We start from the raw sequence: 20,446 nt of genomic DNA on the forward strand, positions 1-20,446 counted from the left end.
AAACTTTGAAAAAACTTGTTTGTAATTTTATTTCCTCAGGTTATATCCGACATAATATGTGTACATCATTCCTTGCTTTTTCAATGTAACTTTGTTTAAAACTAGCAGATAATAGTAACAACAACAATTGCTACAGTTATTTACAAATCCTCTCAAGATATAGGTGCTGTTAAACTCACATGAATTTCAGGCTTAGTTTACATCTTTATGATCTAATGAATGCAAGTAAATTAACAGAGGATGTAAATGTCATATCATAATTCTACTTGATATACAAAAGCTGAGATCCAAAGAACTGTACAGCTAGTTCTGGATGAGCAAAATGAATTTGGGGCTTGTGTTTGTCCCTAAACTACATAGTGAGAATCCCACCTTTGGAAATGAAGGGGTATCAAAATCATTGTTTTGAAAATTATAGACGGTCTATTCAAAGAAAAAAAGGTAAGAATCATCCCACTTGTCATTCATAAATGCCAGCCATAAGAAATCACTGCTTTGTTATGTCAGATCAGAGAGTAAGAGAGAACATTTATGATGGAGACGAAGAGTTGACTTTGCAAGTTCATTCTGTGAAACCTATTAATGTCTGCTTAAGTCGCAGTACTGTTTCCATTTACCTTTGAGTAAGCCCCATTTGAACTCCATGGGACTCTACCTTTGAGTAGATATATAGGAGTGAACTGGTTTTTGGTTTAATGGGATTTTGCCCTTCTGTTCCTCATAGATTTATAGTTTAAAGTTACCGTATTTTTCGCTCCATAAGACACACTTTTTCCCTCCTAAAAAGTAAGGGGAAATGTGTGTGCATCTTATGGAGCGAATACTGGGGGGAGGCAGGCAGGAAAAGCCCCCAAGAGCTGCACACAAGCTCCGTGTGGCTCCTGAGGACTTTTCCCCAGGAGGGAGAAGGGACTGACGCGGCCAGTCAGTCCCTTCTCCCTCCTCGTAGAAAAGCCCTCAGGAGCCACACACTCCTTAACGGGTGCGCGGCTCCTGTGGGCTTTTGCGGGAGGTGGGGGTATTGCCATAGCCGTGCACAGCCCCTCCGGCCAGGAGAGGCTGTACGTGGCTATGGCTTCTTTAGCCGCGCACAGCCTCTCCCGGCTGGAGAGGTTGCGCGCCGCTAAAGAGGAAGCCAAGACAGCGAGCGGGATGAATCCCGCTCGCTGTCTTGGCTTCTTTGCTCTTTGGGGCTGGGGAGGGGGGAACCCGGGCTTCCCCCGGCAGCCCCAGAAGCTCTGGGAGAAGTGGACAGGCTGCACGCAGCCTGTCCGCTGCTCTTTGGGGCTGGGGGGGGGGAATAAGATTTTTTTTCTTGATTCCCCCCTCTAAAAACTAGGTGCGCCTTATGATCCGATGTGCCTTATGGAACGAAAAATACGGTAAAAAGATCAAACCTGATATAACCACATAAAAAGGTAACTTCCACGGAGCTCAAATGGATTTTTCTACCAGATAAGCAGCCTAAATCACAACAGAGTTAAGTCTGCACAAGGCAATCTGATAGAAGCAGGTTTTATACTTGCACCAGATTTCATAAACATCCTTTGGGAGATTTTCAGGATTGTAGATTGGAGGGTATCTAAGGATTTAGGAAGTTGTCTGGGGGAAAAGTGGCAACTGCTTCCTAAATCTTTAATCCTTACCCCATCTGTATCCTTCTGTTCGACATTGTTCATTTTTGTTTTCAGGTCAACAAGTCCTGATTATTAAACAGAATCCATTGACACTATTATACAATTTTCTACAATAAAAAGAAAAGACAAAAGAATCCATGATTAGTTTAGGTAAAACAATAAATTAATCCATTTACAATGTGAACCATATGATCACTATATCTCTGGTAATGTAACATTTAAATATTTTAGGATCCTCTGTATAATTCCCAGCACCATCTTGAACCTTAACTTCAATACTTCATTGAAAATGAGTTGTAATTATTCTTGTAAAGTGGATATCACCTGCTTTGCTCATTAATAGTCATTAATTTGGTCATATATGCTATATCTCTAACACCTAATAGTAAATCACTGTGAATCTATGGGAAACAGAAGGGCAAAATCCAAAGACCGAGGGGGCGGGACTTGGCATCTGGGCGGCCCAGGCCCTCCATAAACACCACTCAGACTTGTGCCCTGGGGAGGTCACTTTGGTGCTGCTAACATTGCGGTTTGACTTCATCCCTAGAGGTGCACTCCATTGTCTCTTGAGATAGATGGATGCCAACAATAATGTCTACCCCAGATTACCATGCTTCATCCTTTTCCACTGCAAAGTGAGAAATGCTGGGAAGGCACCAACAAATATAAAAGGGCACCTTATTGACTTACATTTGGTGGAAAGAGCTTAGCAGTCTCTGAGAGCTTGGCATAGGATACTCTCACGGATCCACAAGGCTGACAGGTGAAGCCACTGTTGGGCAACATGTTACCATCCTCATTTTCTGCCTATTTCGACATGTTATAGAAAGATTAATGTGTCATTTTATTTTTATGTAGAACACTTAAAGATCTAGATAGACTGTTTAATAAACTTTGAGATTTCATGTAGTGTGATGTGCGTTATTTAAAATACTCTTTAAAACATACATTATAGAATAGGCCATTTCTGTTGGTTTAGAGGTGTATTGTTCTCAGCGTTTAAGACTAAAGTTGTAGGTTTCATTTAAACACTTTATAAGAAAAGTTGTAGATATATTAAGCATTTAGTTGCAGTGTTTCTGTTGGCTGCCCAAAACATAGTTCTCTGTGTGTAAATATAAAATGATAAAAAATTACGTAAGCGTGCGCACGCACACACACACACACACACACAGTTAAAGAGAGAATTGTCAGTCTAAGGATTATGTACTCATAATTAGTAGTAAAGGTAAAGGAACCCTGGGCGGTTAAGTCCACTCGAAATCAACTATGGGGTGCGGTGCTCATCTCCACTTTCAGACTGAGGTACTGGCGTTTGTCCACAGACAGCTTTCTGGGTCATGTGGCCAGCATGACTAAACTGCTTCTGGTGCAGTGGGATACCATCGTGGAAGTCAGAGCTCAGAGAAACACCGTTTACCTTCCCACTGTAGTGGTACCTATTAGTAGTAAGTCCTATTGAGCTCACTGCAGCTTTCTGAGTAAACACTTCAAAATGGTTTTGATAGAGTATACTGGTGGTTTGAAGGATGCAGGTAAATTCTGCTAATATCTTGTGTTCGGGAGATAGCAACTCTAGACTATTATTGGTCTGCTCTAATTGAAAGTTGTATATGTGGCCTTTTGTGTTTAGAAGAGAGAGAGTTGTGACCTGCGACTGACCCTTTGTAAAGCCTTTCATTTTATTAGGCTTAGAATCCTGCCTTTCTTTTTCTGATGTGATTGTGAACCACTCAGATAAGTAATGGCAAAGAAAAGAAGCAAGTAGTTTTACTTTCCATCTGAGTTTCAGTTCATCAAGCCTGGAGGAACGTACTGTATTCTCAGTGGTCCATCTGGCACTGCTGCCACACAGCTCCTGTCTTTTCAAAGCAGCTTGCATGATGTTACACAGCGGAGTGCTGCATAGAGACTATTTCTAGACATAATATATGATTATGTCTTGGAACTGTTAGTCATGCAGCTAACCAAGGTGAGATGTAATTCCAAAGTTCAGTTTTAAGTGGTACAATGTAGCCATTGTTGTACAGCTCTAAAACTACCCTCAGTGCTATTGAACCCAATATACAGTGGTGCCCCGCAAGATGAATGCCTCGCAAGACAAAAAACCCGCTAGACGAAAGGGTTTTCCGTTTTTCGATGCGCTTCGCAAGACAAATTTCCCTATGGGCTTGCTTCACAAGACGAAAACATCTTGCGAGTCTTGCGATTTTTTCCGCTTCCCCCCCTTTTTCTAAGCCGCTAATAGCCTTTTAGCCGCTAAGACGCTAAGCCTTTAATAGCTGCTAAACCGCTAATAGCGCTAAGCCGCTAATAGGGTTGCTTCGCAAGACAAAAAAAACGCTAGACGAAGAGACTCGCGGAACGGATTATTTTTGTCTTGCGAGGCACCACTGTATGTGAATGTTCAGAAAATGTCAGTAATATTTAATTTCCAAATCAAGTGTGCTCCTGAACAAAAAAAAATATTTTTGGAATAACTTTGAAATACGTTCCATAGAAAAAGATGATGCCGTTTTAATGATGACCTAATTTCGTCATGGTCAGTTTTTGCTTTTGTGTAGAAATGTTTTTCCAGTAGTTCAGTTTACACAGGGAACACCCTTATTTGCTTCAGAACAACTAACATTTACTCACATGACTCTGAGAATTGAATACTGTAACTCCCTTTTGGCCAGTTTTTCCATTACTGGTGAGTCATTTAAGAGTGCATCAGTATGTTTGCTAACTGGGACTGAGCCAAGCCAACCTTCAGTGAATATATTATACATGTGCATTTTTCTGAAATTGTTAAGAAAAGCCCTGCTGAATCAGTAGCTACTAGTAATGATGCCTCTGTTGCCCCAAGTATCAGAGGCAGTATGTTTTGGAATGCCAGTTGCTGGGGATCATGGTGTAAAAGTCCTATTGAGATCATGTGTCCTGTTTGTAGGCATCGCATAGACATCTGGTTGTTTACTGTGAGAACAGACTACTCGGCTAAATAGGCCTTTGGTTTGATTTACCAGGCCTCTATATATTAAAATGTTTAAAATCCCAGACCCCAATTGTGATCTGGGTTTGACCTGACTTCTTATATCCCTCTATTACAAGAACTATCATTTTATTCCTATTCACCTTATTTAGTTACCGATTCATAGAACTTCAGCTCTTATCTTATAGCTGCTTATTAACATGACTATTTTATTGTGTATTATAATTAAGGAGTCTTTTTTAATTATGGTGTATTTTAGCAATGTTGCATAGTTTGTTTCCATATTTAGTAAAGCTGATTTTGGCTTAAGTAGTATATAAATTAATACATAACAGGAGTCTTTGGTGAGAAAATCGTTCATTTCTGCTGCTGAATATACTGTCAGAAATCAGTGCATGGACCACTTTTTTGTTTGTAGCAAGCTAGTGTAGCTTTCTTTCTTTGTACAGTGGTACCTCAGGTTAAGTACTTAATTCGTTCCGGAAGTCCGTACTTAACCTGAAACTGTTCTTAACCTGAAGCACCACTTTAGCTAATGGGGCCTCTTGCTGCCGCCGTGCCGCTGGAGCACGATTTCTGTTCTCATCCTGAAGCAAAGTTCTTAACCTGAAGCACTATTTCTGGGTTAGCGGAGTATGTAACCTGAAGCGTATGTAACCTGAGGTACCACTGTATAGGGTTCTCTGTGCTCCTGTTTTTAGATCTGACTCTGTAGAATAGTGGAGCAAAAGCTTATTTACAATTAATTTGACAGGTGCCACCTTGATCTCAAGTGGCTATTTGGTTCAGATGTAGACTTACCCAGATGATTAAGAACACATATTTAAAATAAACTGTTACTAGTTTTGCCTATGGCTGAAATACAAAAGGAATTCCACATGCTGTTTAGTATTGTTTTTACAGTGGTACCTTGGTTTTCAAACGTAGTCTGTTGTGGAAAACCGTTCAAGTTCCAAAACATCCGAAAACTGGAAGCCTCAAACCGAAAGCCTCAATACGGAAAACTCAAAACAGAAGCCGCATTTCCAGTTCGACTTCTGAGGCGCGTTCGAAAACTGAAGCACTTACTTCTGGGTTTAAGGCATTTGAAAACCGAAACGTTTCATGGTATATAGTTTCATGTACTTATGTATTCATCTATAGTGTTATCTGCTTGGATATTTTTATGGTCTATAAATGTTCAAATAAATAAAATAAAAGTTTGGGTTAAGTTTGTAGATGTTGGAAAGAGGACAGATTGGAACCTATGCTTAAAACATATATTTTGCTTCCCCACCATCTCTGGTATTTCTTCAGATCATTTTAATATACCATTTCTATCTGAAGCAATGAAATAACTTGTTAGTTTGGAGACTAGTACAGTATACTGTGCTGCTGCCAGGCTATTTTGTTCCCTGGGCAAGGCAAACTACTTGCAGGGGTGCAATTTGTCTTTCAAATTTCAGTGGTGCCCTATGTGAAGCTAATACCTCCCCCTGCGACATCTGTCACCCCATTGATCGCCAGGGTTGATTTGGCTGATCTGGCTGGCTAGGCCGGTGTCCCCTTCCTCCCTCACCGCTCCAATTGCTAACTTTAATTTTCAAAAACTGTGTCTTGTAGAAAAAATGAAAAGCACAAAATTTGAAATTGCTAAATTTATTTTAAATTGCAAGAATAAGTAATGCAACAATCTTTGATTATCTTTCTCGAATACAAAAATGTTTTAGCACACAAATCATTTTGAATAATCTTGTGAATTGTGATGTTAAAATTTAAGTTTCTTAAAAGATTCAATTTCAGGAAAATCAAAATCTCTGCATGTCTTTTCCTTGGAACATTTTGTAACCAGTTCCTTCAGGTCAATTGCTGATGATTGAGCATATATCAATTGGATATAGCTGTCAGTTTGCCTTTACAACATGATTGACCATATGTAAGTTTTTACAGGTTTGAGCTTTGAGAAATTACGATCACCACTTGCCACTGACAGTGGAAGTTTGAGAAGGATCCTCAGAGCAGGGCTTTCCAACTGTGTGTTGCAACAAATTAGTGTGTTGGCTGCAGTATGTAGGAGTGTTGTGTGAACTCTCCCCGCTCTCCTTCCGGGTCCGGAAAGGAGTTAGTTTAACCTCCAGATTGCTAGTAAAACTGAATTACTGTGTTGTGAAATTATGCATGTCTAAAAAGTGTGTCACCAACATGAAAAGTTTGGAAAGTTCTGCCTGAGAGCAATAGAAACATTAGGTACATTATCCAGGAGTTTTTGCTGTAGTATGAAGAGAAGTACTCCTTATGGTAGCATAGACTTTGGAAGTCTTCAAGCTATTGCTGTAAGTTCACCACACAGTGAACTTCAATATCTTTGTTTCCATTGTGCACCTACAATTTTTGTAAATTCTTTCAGGCCTTAAGTACATATTCAGTAGATTAAGTACCGGTAGTCTATAAGTCTGAAAGGGTGTGGTTATCTAAATTGAAATGTCTTTCTCAGTTCTGTCCATTCATTTATGACTCACCCTATTATTTTTTATGATTGTAAGGTGTTTTAAACTGTTTTAAATGTTGTGTTTTAATGTTGTAACCCCTCCTGGGACCTTAGGGTGAAGGGTGGGTAATAAAGTAGTCAGAGTTGGAATAGGAGTAGTAATATCTATGAGCTGAGTGGTTTGAGTAAAATGGGGCTTTACTATTCTCTTCTTGGTTCCTGAAAATCAGGCATATTCACATACACATGCACATGAAAGAAGGCAAGAGCACTAAACTCCATTGAGCTTTGCAAATTTACCAGATGTACAGAGCAGCTTGATGAATCCTCAGCACTTGGCTTTTCATCTTTGATAGCTTTTCTGCAAGACTACTTCAGAAGCAATGCCATGTATAATATAGGGAGTTCGCATAGGTGTACAGATTCATTGCACAGTTTTAGACTGCATAATCCTTGAGGCTCCTCAGAGTCTGTGGACATAAAGTGGTATTATTAATTCAAATAAGGAGATGTGGATTTCATTTTATGTTTATTAATATTTAAGTTGTGTAATATAGGTTAAACTATTCCTGTTCTTAGTGTAGAGCTAATAATTGTAATCAGAATATATCATTAAAATTATTTTTTTAACTAAGGTGAATACTTTTTGGTTATGAAAAAGTAAAAATGTTGGAGGAAATACTTAAATGCTTAATCCCTGCACATTAACCATTGAAAAAGTCCCTTTGAGTTAAGTGAGAGTATTACTCTTACAGTAAAGGTGGGAATCCTATACATACTTACCTCGGAGTGAGCACAAACAAACATAATGAAGCTTTCTTTATTTAAAAAATGTCTAAGCCTCCCCTCATCTAAACAGATCATCAACAGCAAAAGAATAAAAGTAAAACAATCATAAAACAATAGAAGCTAAAAGACCATCCAGAAAACCCAACCAACCAAAAGTAAATAAGAGAAACATAACTTGGTGCCAGAAATATATTTTGACTTCCATTAATATGTCTATTTACTATAAAGGAAGAAGATGATTTTAGTTTTCTTTTCAGAAGAACAATATTGCAATTACATTTATTTAGTAACATTTAAAAACATGGGCTACTTTGTTTGAAAATAGGAGTGATTGTATTCAAGAATGAAAGACTATAGGAAAGTATTTTTGCAGACCTTGTATACATGCAAGCTATCCCACAGCAAGAAAACTTGTTATCTCATGATAGCGAATGACATGTGGGTGACATTTCTAGGCTGCACTCCTGATATGTTGCATGTATTCAGCTTTTGCAGGCTAGGAACTGCCTACAGTATAACTAATTTCTCCTAGGAAAGGCAATGAGTTACTTTCCTCTTCCTGCTCTAGTGGTTGACTTAAGTGTGTGGGGGTGGGGTGGGGGGTGAATGATACATCGTGTCTCCTGGTGTAGCAAATCACTTGGCAGGGGAGAAATAGACCTTTTGGTAATCGTCTTCTTGAGTGCTTTTTTTTGTAGAAAAAGGGTGCTAGTACTGATCATAAAGTTCTTATAGTAAGTACTACACTTTTAACATTTTTTTTTTGGGGGGGTGCCAGTACTGTGTACCCTTAAGTACCCCTAGGGGGGAAAAACACTCTGGTTTTCTCAGATACGCATTTCCAAAGCACTGAGAGTTCATTTGAGTTGTGAGTAACCAGAGATATCCCAGCCAAAAGGGTAGAGCTATATAGATGGTGTATAGGTTGGGAGAAAATATTAATGTCCTGGGGGAAAGATGAATGTGCTTTCTCAGATGAATGGTTGCTGAATGCTGCAAAGACTCGAAAACATTGCAGACCTGGCAGGAAGATACTGCTTAGAATTTTAGAGCATTCAGACTGCAAAATAAGCTGCATAGAAGGACAGTGTGATTCAAAGTGTTTGAGAAAGTTTGCATTAGCAGTGCTTGATCCTGATGGGTGGCTCCACCCTGTTTTACACTAAGCAACCATAACTATAGGATATTCTGCAGTAGCTTCAGTGCTAGATTTTATCGAACAAGAATAAAAGTAAATGAAGGCCTAATATAAAAATATAATATAATAAAACACTGTTTCATAGAAGAGCATAATTGGCAGGATAAACTGGTGCCTATTCTGTTTCATAAGAAGGCAGTCTGTATATGGAAACTGTTGATGACAAAGAAAATACCATCTTTGGAAAATGCAATGTCTTTCTGTCTCTCCTCCCCCCTCCCCATATTGTAGACTTCATAGGATTTTGCACTATTATTATTATTATTATTATTATTATTATTATTATTATTATTATTATTTATACCCCGCCCTCCCCAGCTAAGGCCGGGCTCAGAGCGGCTTACAAGCAATAATAAAAACAAAGATTACAACTTAAAAACAAAATTAAAATACAACATTAAAATATGGAAACATTAAAATATCAAAATGTAGCCTCATCGCAGGAGGAGAAGGAAAGGAAAAAAGAAAGGGAGGGAGGGAATCAAATTGGCTCCAAGCCAAAGGCCAGGCGGAACAACTCTGTCTTACAGGCCCTGCGGAAAGAAATCAGATCCTGCAGGGCCCTGGTCTCATGAGGCAGAGCGTTCCACCAGGCCGGAGTCAGAGTTGAAAAGGCCCTGGCTCTGGTTGAAGCCAATCTAACTTCCTTAGGGCCCGGGACCACTATGGTGTTGCTATTTATGGACCTTGAGGCTCTCCGTGGGGCATACCGGGAGAGGCAGTACCGTAGGTACGAGGGTCCTAGGCCATGAAGGGCTTTAAAGGTCAAAAGCAGCACCTTAAATCTGACCCTGTACTCTACCGGGAGCCAGTGCAGTTTGAAAAGCACTGGGTGAATATTCTCCTGTGGTAGAGACCCCATGAGGAGCCTCGCTGCAGCATTCTGCACCCTCTGGAGTTTCTGGGTCAGCTTCAAGGGCAGCCCCGCGTAGAGCGAATTACAGTAGTCAAGCCTGGAGATGACCGTCGCATGGATCACTGTGGCCAGGTCGGGGCGGGAAAGGTAAGGGACCAACTGCTTAATGCGGCGAAGGTGGAAAAATGTCGCCTTGGCTGTTGCTGTAACTTGCGCCTCCATGGAAAGGGAGGCGTCAAGGATTACACCCAAACTCTTAACGGAAAGCAATGGCACTAATTGGGCCCCCGCAAGAGAAGGGAGTTGGTCCCTCATCCCCATGCCATCCTGACCCAGCCATAGGACCTCTGTCTTCGAAGGATTTAGTTTCAATCGGCTCCCATGAAACCATCCAGCCACAGCTTCCAAGCATCTGGTCAGTGTGTTCGGGGCCGAGTCGGTGTGGCCATCCATCAGCAGATAGAGCTGAGTGTCATCAGCATATTGGTGACAGCCCAGCCCAAAGCTCCGGATAATCTGGGCAAGGGGGCGCATAAAGATGTTAAAAAGCATTGGGGAGAGGATTGCGCTCTGCGGCACTCCACACACCAAGGAGTGGCGCGATGACATCTCCCTCCCTAGTGCCACCCTCTGTCCCTGACCAGAGATAAAAGAGCACAGCCACTGGGACTTGTACGAAATTCAGGCTACACAGCTACTTTTCATCACTAATTTAAAGTAACAAACAGCTTGTTCCTCTATAGTTCCGAAGAAATTTTTTTGCAGTTGCTTAGGAATTTTAAATATGCTTCCAGCCTAATTGCACGGTAGATTTAACTGTACCCAAATATTCAAAAACTAAGCATAAGTGAAATGAGTCTAGATATAGTGTAGGAGTGGACTCAGCCCTGAGTGAACTACTTTTAAAAAATAGAATTCCCATGATCCACCATGTGTCTTAAATTTACAAAGCAAGAGTGGCATACTCAGATCTCTTAATTATTAAGACACAACAAATTTGTGTTAACTGATTCTGACTGTGTACTCTTATTTAACTAACATAAGTGATTTGTTGGTTCAGCCCAACAAATCAGTGTTATTTGCAAAAATCCCAGCAACCACCAATCAATAGGCTGTCCATCAGTAGATAATGGTATGTATTCGGTGCACCCTGATAGAGTGAATTTGACTGTTTTCAATTAAATATGTAAAGTGAGTTAATTTTAGGTTCTGTTTCTTAAGTAGCAAAGGCTTTTATTTTACTTCTTTTAGTAAAGGATCCTATAATAGCAGAAATAGCCTCAGCATTGTTGGATACATAATCACAGACAGTGTGGCATGGCGATTAAACTGTTGTTTCAATATGGGAGAATCTGGTTCAAATCCTTGCTCAGCTGTGACACTTGTTAGGTGGCCTTGACCAAGTTCCTGTCTAAGGTTACCTGTGTCCTAAGACTTTTGGTAGGCTAAATGACAGTCTTGGGGTCCTTGGAGGAAACTGGGATTTTCATGGTGGCATCCAATGCTGCAGTTCTGCTGGTGCAACAGCCCTCTGTGTGCACGAGGGAACTTTCTCTTTCTTTCTCTCCCATCTCCTCCAGCCTCATTTGCACTCTCAAAATCAGCTCCAGAGGATTGGGGAACCCTCTGGAGCGATTTAGGAAACATGCAGGGGGACATGAGGAAACAGAAGTCCCGTTGCACCAGTGGAACTAAGCATGTGGACTATTGGATACAACCCCAAGGCTCCAGTTATTTCACGCTTACCTGGAAGTTTCAATGAACTGAGACTGTTTCTGAGTATACATAGGATTGCACTGCATATTGTTTGCTGTACAATAGCAATTTGCTCGGTGTCCTTTACGCTGGTAGTTTATCGCTCACAGATAAAATAATCTGATTTCTCATTCTGACCTTAAATATGTTGCTTATTGGGGTCAAGAGTGGAGCAGGATATATTGATTTAAATCAAGGCAATGGGGAGAGGGAGAGGTTGTGAATGTAATGGTGCATATAAAATAAATTTAATTTTCTGACAAACCAGCATAGGTAAAATAAATTAAAAATTCAAAAAATTTAAAAATAGTCTAGTAGCACCTTAGAGACCAACTAAGTTTGTTCTAGGTATGAGCTTTCGTGGGTGGCACTGTGGTCTAAACCACAGAGCCTAGCTTGCCAATTGGAAGGTTGGCGGTTCAAATCCCAACAATGGAGTGAGCTGCCGTTGCTTGGTCCCAGCTCCTGCCAACCTAGCAGTTCGAAAGCACGTCAAAGTGCAAGTAGATAAATAGGTGGGAAGGTAAACAGCGTTTCCATGTGCTGCTCTGGTTTCACCAGAAGCGACTTAGTCTTGCTGCCCACATGACCCGGAAAAACTGTCTGTGGACAATCACTGGCTCCCTCGGCCAGTAAAGCGAGATGAGCCAGTAAAGCGAGATGAGCGTTGCAAACCCAGAGTCGTTCGCGACTGGACTTAACTGTCAGGGGTCCCTTTACCTTTTTAAGACGGCATTTCTGTGCGCTGCTCTGGTTCGCCAGAAGCAGCTTAGTCGTTGGCCACATGACTCAGAAGCGTACAGAAGCTGTACGCTGGCTGCCTCGGCCAATAAAGTGAGATGAGCGCCGCAACCTCAGAGTCGGTCACGACTGGACCTTTACCTTTAGGCTATTTTTAATTTTTTTTATTTATTTTGACTGTGTCAGACCAACATGGCTACCTACCTGAATCTCGCAACATAGGTAAAGATTGGATTCGGAGACCCCAGTATGATGAATGAATAGTCCATCTTTTAAAATTGCTGTCAGCAAAAGAAGACTTTATTCCATTACAGGCTGAGTAAGAGCAAATTGCTCTGTCTCATATCCATGGGGGCTGTTGCCTGGTAACTGCCAGCAAGGGAAGGATTGCTTTTGTCATGGGTGGAAGAAGATAAAAGTTCTCAACCCCACTCCCTTCCCTCATAGATCATCAGTGAGCTTCAGTGCCTAGTAGGTGATGGCAGAAGGAGGAGGGCAGGAAATGTCACCTGAACAATTGTACCATAGGTCACCACATTATTTCTGTTTCTGATACCAGGTTTGAATGTGGTTTTTATTGCAATAACCTTTTTTGTAAACCACTCTGAGAGACCATCAGGACTTTGAAGCAGAATATGAGTATCTTAAATACAAGCTACATGAGGTTAGGCCAGAAATGTAGTCTTTACAATTTTATTTCATTTCATTTATTTTTTGGAAAAAATCTGCTTTAAATGAAATAACTCAATTTTAAATTTTAAAAAACTGATTGTTTAACAAAAAAATTAAATTATCCATCCTAGGGTGGAATAGGGTGTAGCCAATGATGTTTGGGTGATCTCCAGTTGACCTAGCTAGAAATGTGTTACATTTTTGTGCATGATTAGGGATAAAAATATTATTCTCGTAACTATACTATTAAAGGGCAGAAACCTGTGGGTGTACTTTATATTTTCAGGAAATGCCAGATCTTTTTCAGCTTTACTTCCAGATGTTGGCACTTTTCTGTTTGTCAGGAAAAGTATGTGAAGAATGATTCTAAAGAGTGAAAACAGAGTAATAACTGTTAAAACTGAGAGAGATGTTTGTGGCTTTTTCTTTCTTTTTTAACCTTGGTGTAAATAACATTCTGTTACCCAGCTGCCATTCCTGCAGACTATAGGGTTTTCCCTCATCTGCTAGACAGAAAATTGGCAGGCAGTTGCAGTCTTCTTTTTTTAAGTGCCTTTAGAATATATGTGTGCTTGTGTGTGAAGGGTTGATTCACTCTTCTTCATTCCATCTTTTGTTTTTCTTCCCTGTTTTGGCTTTGATAGCTCAGACTAGCAAACCAAATTTCTGTGTCGCCCCCTCTCCCCCCGGCTGTTGTTTTGACCGTTTTTGGAGTCTGTATTCTGTTATAGTATATGTGTGTCTATCCTTCCCTTCATTCTCTGCGCTATTTCTATGCCTATATTAAGAAGGAAGGGTTGCACAGGGAAATTCCTCTTGCACATTGCTGCCACCATCCATCTGCACTGCAGCAGTATTTTGTAGATTTCCTGTGTAACAGCATCATGCCTTGCTGTGTTGACTTCAGAGTCCAAATCAGAAGAGCCTGAGGGCCATTTTTATTTGGCCACTTTCCCACTGTGAATTACTTTTTGCAAGGCACACTTTTCAGTGTGTTTTGTCCAGAGCGCAGTCATGAATGGGTTTGATGTATGTTCCATTATATGACAGAAACCAGTCCTCCTTCCTATGTTTTTGACTGACAGTTAAACACAAACTGGACTCATCTGGCTATTCCTGACTCTCTCTGCCCTGTAAAAGGAGCACAGGAATCTACCTTAAAAGGTCAGATCATTTTTCTGACTAGTCTACTCTAACTGCCAGCAACTCTTTGAGGCTTTATGTGGATGTCTTTTCTGACACCTTCTATCTGATCATTTTTAAGATGTCAGGAATGGAACCTGTGCACATCTGCCTGCAAAGCATGTGCTGGAACATTGAACTATAGTCCTGCCCCCTCTTAAGTAGAAAGAGATTGCTGATAGGCTGGTCAACAGCACATGGCAGGAGTTTTTCTTAATTGCATCTCATCTTGTGGTTCTCGGTCTCTGCGTTTGTGGATTTTTTTTCTGTTCCATCCCTTCTGTAAGCTAAGCCTGCTGTATGCACTAAGAATGTTCAGTCCGAATTCTATGTTTACCTGATCCCTGCTTGTCTGCTCTGTTTCCCCTAGTTCTGATCCTCCCACATCATATTTCCAGAGCCAGTAAGCCCTATAGCACTGCCCTTCTGATCTTCTTCCAGAATCAGTCAGAGAGAGCCAGAATTCTAAGTCCTGCTGGTTTTGTGGGAGGCAGTAATGTGTGTGAACTTGATAAGATGGAGTCCCATGTCAACATCCTCTGTAGTAGCCTGTACAACACTCATTTTGATTGAAAAGTTAATGTCTTAGTCCACAGGATTTGGTTAAATACCCTTATATTAGGAAGTAGATTCACTTTAGAAATGCTCCTAGTTTAATTTTAAACTGGGTGGGCAATGATTGGAACTCTTCTGTGGCAGGGCAGCAAAGTTCATTAGAGATCAATGTTGTGCTCTTCTGCTTGTTTCATCTGCACAAGATTACAGTTTGCCGATGTAATGAAAGGTTGCATTTGGGCTTTTTGATTCAAAGAAAAGGTGAGCAAGAGGTGACATGATAGAAGCTTTGTTTATGTTCAGTGGTGATAAAGGAAGCAAAATGACAAGGACTGTTGCTTTCATGATCTGCTTGTGGGATTCTTAAAAGTATCTGCATAGTTAATATTAGAAATGTGATGATGTGCTAGGTTGATCCTTGGTTTGACCCAGCAGAATTTTTCTTATGTTCTTATCCAGTAAGCAGTAGCTGCTTGCTCAGACCTCTTTGCTGATCAAGCAATGAAACTGCTGTGAGAGAACATCTTCATAGTTTGGCCACTGAGTTTTTTTCTTAATGATTTTGCTGCTGCAAAGACTGCAGATGTTTACATGGCAGAGAAATGATGATGATGTTGATGATACAGCAAATTGACATCTCAAGTTAGAGCTGTTCAAAAATAAATGGCCCAGGGAATTAATTATTCTTGCACTATCTGTCTTTATGGAACCCTATGGTCACATAGTTCCTTAACTATTTTCTTAGTCATGAAAAGTATTCTAAACATTATTAAAGATGTAGTGATATCATAAATCATCAGATGTAGCACAGGCATATTTTAGAAGTTACTCCCCCCCCCTCACTACTTTTACCAGTGCTTATTTTTCAAGTATTCCCACGACAGCTTCTTATTAATGCATGACCTTGCCTGCACATACATATGAATGTACACTCCACCAGCACGTGTTTGAGATCTTTAGCTAAGAGTCATGGTGCACCATTCATATAAGGGGGAATTAATAGCCAAACAACAAACCAAAGTTTAGAATGAAAAAAAGTTGCAGTTAAAAAACACACAAAAGAAACATTATACAAGCACTATGTAGATTAGATTGTGAATTACTTGATTAAATCTAAGGAGAAGTAGAGACATGAGGAATCTAATATCAAATAAAGAGAGGGATGGGTAATAGGCATCAGAGAGACACAAAGAGTCCAGGGGGTTAGAGGAGTAGTCTAAAAATATCAAAATTAAGAAACTTGACTCCTATATTTTTTATATGTATTTTCCTTGAAAGTATACTTTTTCTTACACCCTGTTTCTTAAGAATGTAGGAAGCTGCCTTACACTTAGACTATGAGCCCATGTAGGTCAGTAGTGTCAACAATGGCAGCAACTCTCAAGGGTTTCACATATGAGCCTATTCCAAACCTATATGCGGATACTGAAAATGGAACCTTTTGCATGCAAAGCCGATGGCTCTACCACAGCCCACAAAGTGCTTAAATTGCTCAGGTGCTTAATTTCTGAAGTATTTAAATAAAACCTTGGCACAAGGATAACTTGCAGGAGCATTTCTGGGTTCTCGAAATCATACGTAGGAAGCTATCTCATACTGAGTCAGACAACTAGTCTATCTAGCTCAGTATTGCTTCCACTGATAGGCAGTGGCTTCCATGTAGGGAACATTCCCAGCCCGACCTGGAGATGGCAGGGATTGAGCCTGGGACTCTTTGCATGCAAAGCAGATACACCACCACTGAGCTATGGCTCTTTCCTCTAGTGTTCAAATGGCTGTGAGCTGGTGGGGAAATTTTGAGTTCAGTGGACAACTAATATGAAGGGCTCTGCCCATAACCCTCAAATTGGACTCCTCTTAGGTTATAGCTGAAATGTGTTTATAATGAGTTACCTCTTCTATCTCATGACAATTTATCACAGACTGTCCATTTGGTTTAGACTGTCAGTTCTGTTTTCTCAGCCTTTGTGTTTTGTGAGTTCTGTAGAATGACCAGAGGAAACGAGAGCCAGAAAAAAGAGAAAAAAATGACATGTGAAGTTTTCTGCAATCCCCACATGACAAACCACAGTTCTTTTCCAGAGTCTATTCTTTTGCGTAGCTCTTTAAGGTATCAAATAGCTACAATATGGAAATTCATGATAGTATTTCCCAATCCTATTTATTTAATTTTAAACTTTAAATAACTGTAGATTGCTCCCATTTTGATCTGGATAGATGAACAACCTTCTAGCTTAAGGGTGCCATATGTCCAGAATTTCCTGGGCACAGCTGGAATACCACAGTCGAAAGCAGAATCCGGCCAGAAATCAGCTAAATGTCCGGGAACATATGGCAACTGATGTCGGGCAGCATCGTTTTTGCTGATTTTCCTAATAAATAGCTCAAAAACATCTAATTTATTTGTGATTTTGCAAAAAAACTCAGCAACTTTGGCAAAAAAAAAATGGGGGGGGAGCTCAACAACTTAGTCCCCCCCCAAAAAAAAGCTCAATAAGATTTTAACTTCAAAAATTTATGCAGACGGTAATATGTAAATACCATGGAGGTATTTCAAATACTTTCTGTATGTATTTAGAATGATGTCTACTGTGAACATGTTGTCAAATCCTGATAATTTTGATTAGTTTTTGGTAGATCATAGGTTATACCACTCATTTTTAAATGTTAGTCGTGTACAGGTTTTTAATATATTAATATTGTTACTCTGCCTAAAATGATTGATATTTTCCTTTGTTCCAGCCAAGCCTTTCACGTCTAAAGTGAAACAGATGCGACTACATAAAGAAGACTTTGAAATCTTGAAGGTGATTGGCCGAGGAGCCTTTGGGGAGGTAAGAGTTATTTAGATGTTGAACGGGCCTGTGGAAGAATCATATGTACAACTAAATCACAGGATATACTTCTAAGCTTTTTTGATGTGGAAATGCATTGTATGCACTGTTGGGCACTTGAATTCAATTCATTCCACAGTTTGTTGGTTTTCTGCACTTATTTTTGTAGGGGCATTAGGACCTCATTACTAATGTCACTTTATTTGTTTGTTTATTTATTTGCTTTGCTTTGCATATTTAAGGATTTGTGGGCTGAACATTTTATACAATCTTTCTAAAGCTATCACTATATGGTCACAGTACTGGAAGGAAGAATGATCTGTGTTTTTTAAAAAAATAATATTTATTCAAAGTTTAAGAATTAAAAAAAAGCAGTAAAAAAGAAAGAGAAAAAATAAACAATACAAATCAATACATTACAATACATATAAAAAAGCAAAAGACACAATACATCAAAACAAAAACAAAAACAGTTAAAAACACATTCAATATTTCCATATCTTTATCTTTCATTAACTTGTTTCATCGACCTCCTCACACCTCCCTTTTTGTGTTCTAGTTATTAATTGTTTCAGCAAATCCTTTCCATCTTTAACTGTTTTCTGTCATTTAATTATCTTAATTTTTTTTAACCTTATCTTACCATTAAAACCCTAAAACTTATTTATACTTAACTCCTTATAACATTTCTACTAAAGCCATATAATTTCATTCCAACATTTTTCTAACACTCATTAATTTTGCAACATTTCTCTAAATAAATTTTTTAAAAAACTTTTTTCCCCCAATCTTCTTCCACCGTCTCTTCTCCCTGGTCTCGGATTCTGTCAGTCCTTTCTATCAATACCATATAGTCCATCAACCTGGTGACCTTCTGTCCGAGGCTCTTAACTCTCTTCCATGTCCCTTCTGCAGATCTTCCTCATATTTATACATGCACTTTACTTTATCTTCTGCTGATCTTGTTCTTAATTTCCTTCCTTTGGCATTGAGGAGTAGATCTCGGGGAAACTCCAACCTAACAGTGTCTTTATTCCTTCTCGACAGGTCAGCCCATTCTCCATAGTAAGAACTAAAGTCCAAAAGGTATTTCAGAGCGCCAATCTCCCCCTGACCCAAATCCAGATCCCAAAGGCCAGAGCATCCCTGCATAAGAGGATCTATCCAGCTATTCTTCTCCAATCCAAGCAGGGCTCCATCCCACCAAATCTGGCTTTCTCTAGATTCGATCATAAAGGGCAACAGCTTATGTTCATCAAATTGCCTCTGTGAGGCCGGCGCTCTCTCCACTTGAATTACTTGAGGTTCAACAACAACTTTCTCCTTCGACTTCTCCACAGCTTGCCATGTCAAAACAGGTTCCTGAGTCAATTCCTGAGTAATTTCTGTATAGGTATTCACTTTTTGTCCCAACTCAGTCATTTTTTGTCCCAAATTGTCAATTTTAATAATCATCACATCCGTCTTCTCATGAAGCTGTTTCAATAAAGCACTTGTCTTGCAAAATGCAATCACTAAGGCTTCTTCTGTCAACATTCTTGTCCAAGGTCAGTCTCTGATTCTCACAATCTTTAATCTCTGCAGCTGGAAAATTCCCCAGCTCCACTCCTGCAACAGTTTCAAAAGCTCCCTCTAGGGGAAACAATTTCTATTTGTATCCATCCTTTTGAACACAGATCCAGCGACAGAGTTAGTTTCGATTTTCAGTTACTTTTTTGCTCCTTTTTAAGTGCAAAATGAAACAATGGAAACAATATATTTTTCTTATTTAACTATCTGTCAACATACGTTTTATTCACAGTCAATGAACTTTGCCAAAACATCAATCTTACTGGCAGCCCGTTCCCAGGTTCGAAACGGTGGTGATTTATCTTTCTTCACTCTCTCTCCTGCAGGCTTAAACGATCTAAAGTTTTCCCCCTCTTCTCCTGCTTCCAAGGGGGGTTTAGTAATTTTGACCGATAGAGATTTAATCCTTTACAAAAGACTTTCCAGGCTTTAGCTTGCAACGTCTTTGCTTCAATCTATATACAAAAGAGGAAGGTGGACTTCCTGTTTGAAACCTTCCCGTTTCGATACCAAATTACAAAGTTTAGAGATCCAATTTTCCGTTCTACTCACGGGTAGTTGTTTAGAGTCCAATTGTCCACAGGAAAAAGTCAGCGCTCTCCGGCAACAGCAATGGGGCTTCACTCCGTGAAAGAAGCAGTCAATTCGAAGCACCGCGCCGCTCACCCCACGTCGCTCCGGATCCCCGAAACCGGGTTTCCCTGCGAGTAGGGGAGGCGCAAAAGGTGCCAGCCGAATCCCACGTCCACAGGCTTCTCCCGCCTGTGGTTTTTAGTGGGTCTCCGCCTCGCCGTGGCAGTCCAGACCCTGATTTCCACGGAGCCGATTCCTCCCGATCAGAGGAAATCCGCCATTGCCGGAGGCGCTAACCCGGAAGTCCCGGAAGGAAGAATGATCTGGAAAGACCTTTGCTTTGCGGTTTCTTAAGTCTGTTTAGTGGGATAGGTGTAAAAAGAGAGTTCTTGCAATGGATGTAAGTAAGCAGTAGGTTCTCCCGGGTTCTAGATCATGGCAGTCCAACTTTTCATACCAAGCGGGTTGCAAGAGTACTTCATCACAGAACCCGCAGGCCACACACTGAATTAAATTTACATATCATTAATTAAAGCATTTGCAACATACTTAATATACACAATTTATATACTTAATTAAATACATAAAACACACAATAGATTCAATATATTTAATTATTAAACAAATTTAGTACACAAACA

General features: G+C 40.0%; 1 protein-coding gene across 4 annotated transcripts in view; it reads left to right on the forward strand.

Moving 5' to 3' along the window:
• CDC42BPA (CDC42 binding protein kinase alpha) overlaps nucleotides 1-20,446 on the forward strand; it is a 159,370-nt gene that overhangs the window by 25,709 nt on the left and 113,215 nt on the right. For all 4 annotated transcript variants that reach the window (XM_081186348.1, XM_081186345.1, XM_081186346.1 and 1 more), the window contains exon 2: nucleotides 17,572-17,663. In XM_081186348.1, coding sequence (XP_081042474.1) covers nucleotides 17,572-17,663 — 92 coding nt within the window. The remainder of the gene's footprint in view (nucleotides 1-17,571; nucleotides 17,664-20,446) is intronic.

This window comes from Podarcis bocagei (genome assembly GCF_964188305.1).
Source record: "Podarcis bocagei genome assembly, chromosome: 3".
NCBI classification, from domain to species: Eukaryota; Metazoa; Chordata; class Lepidosauria; order Squamata; family Lacertidae; genus Podarcis; species Podarcis bocagei.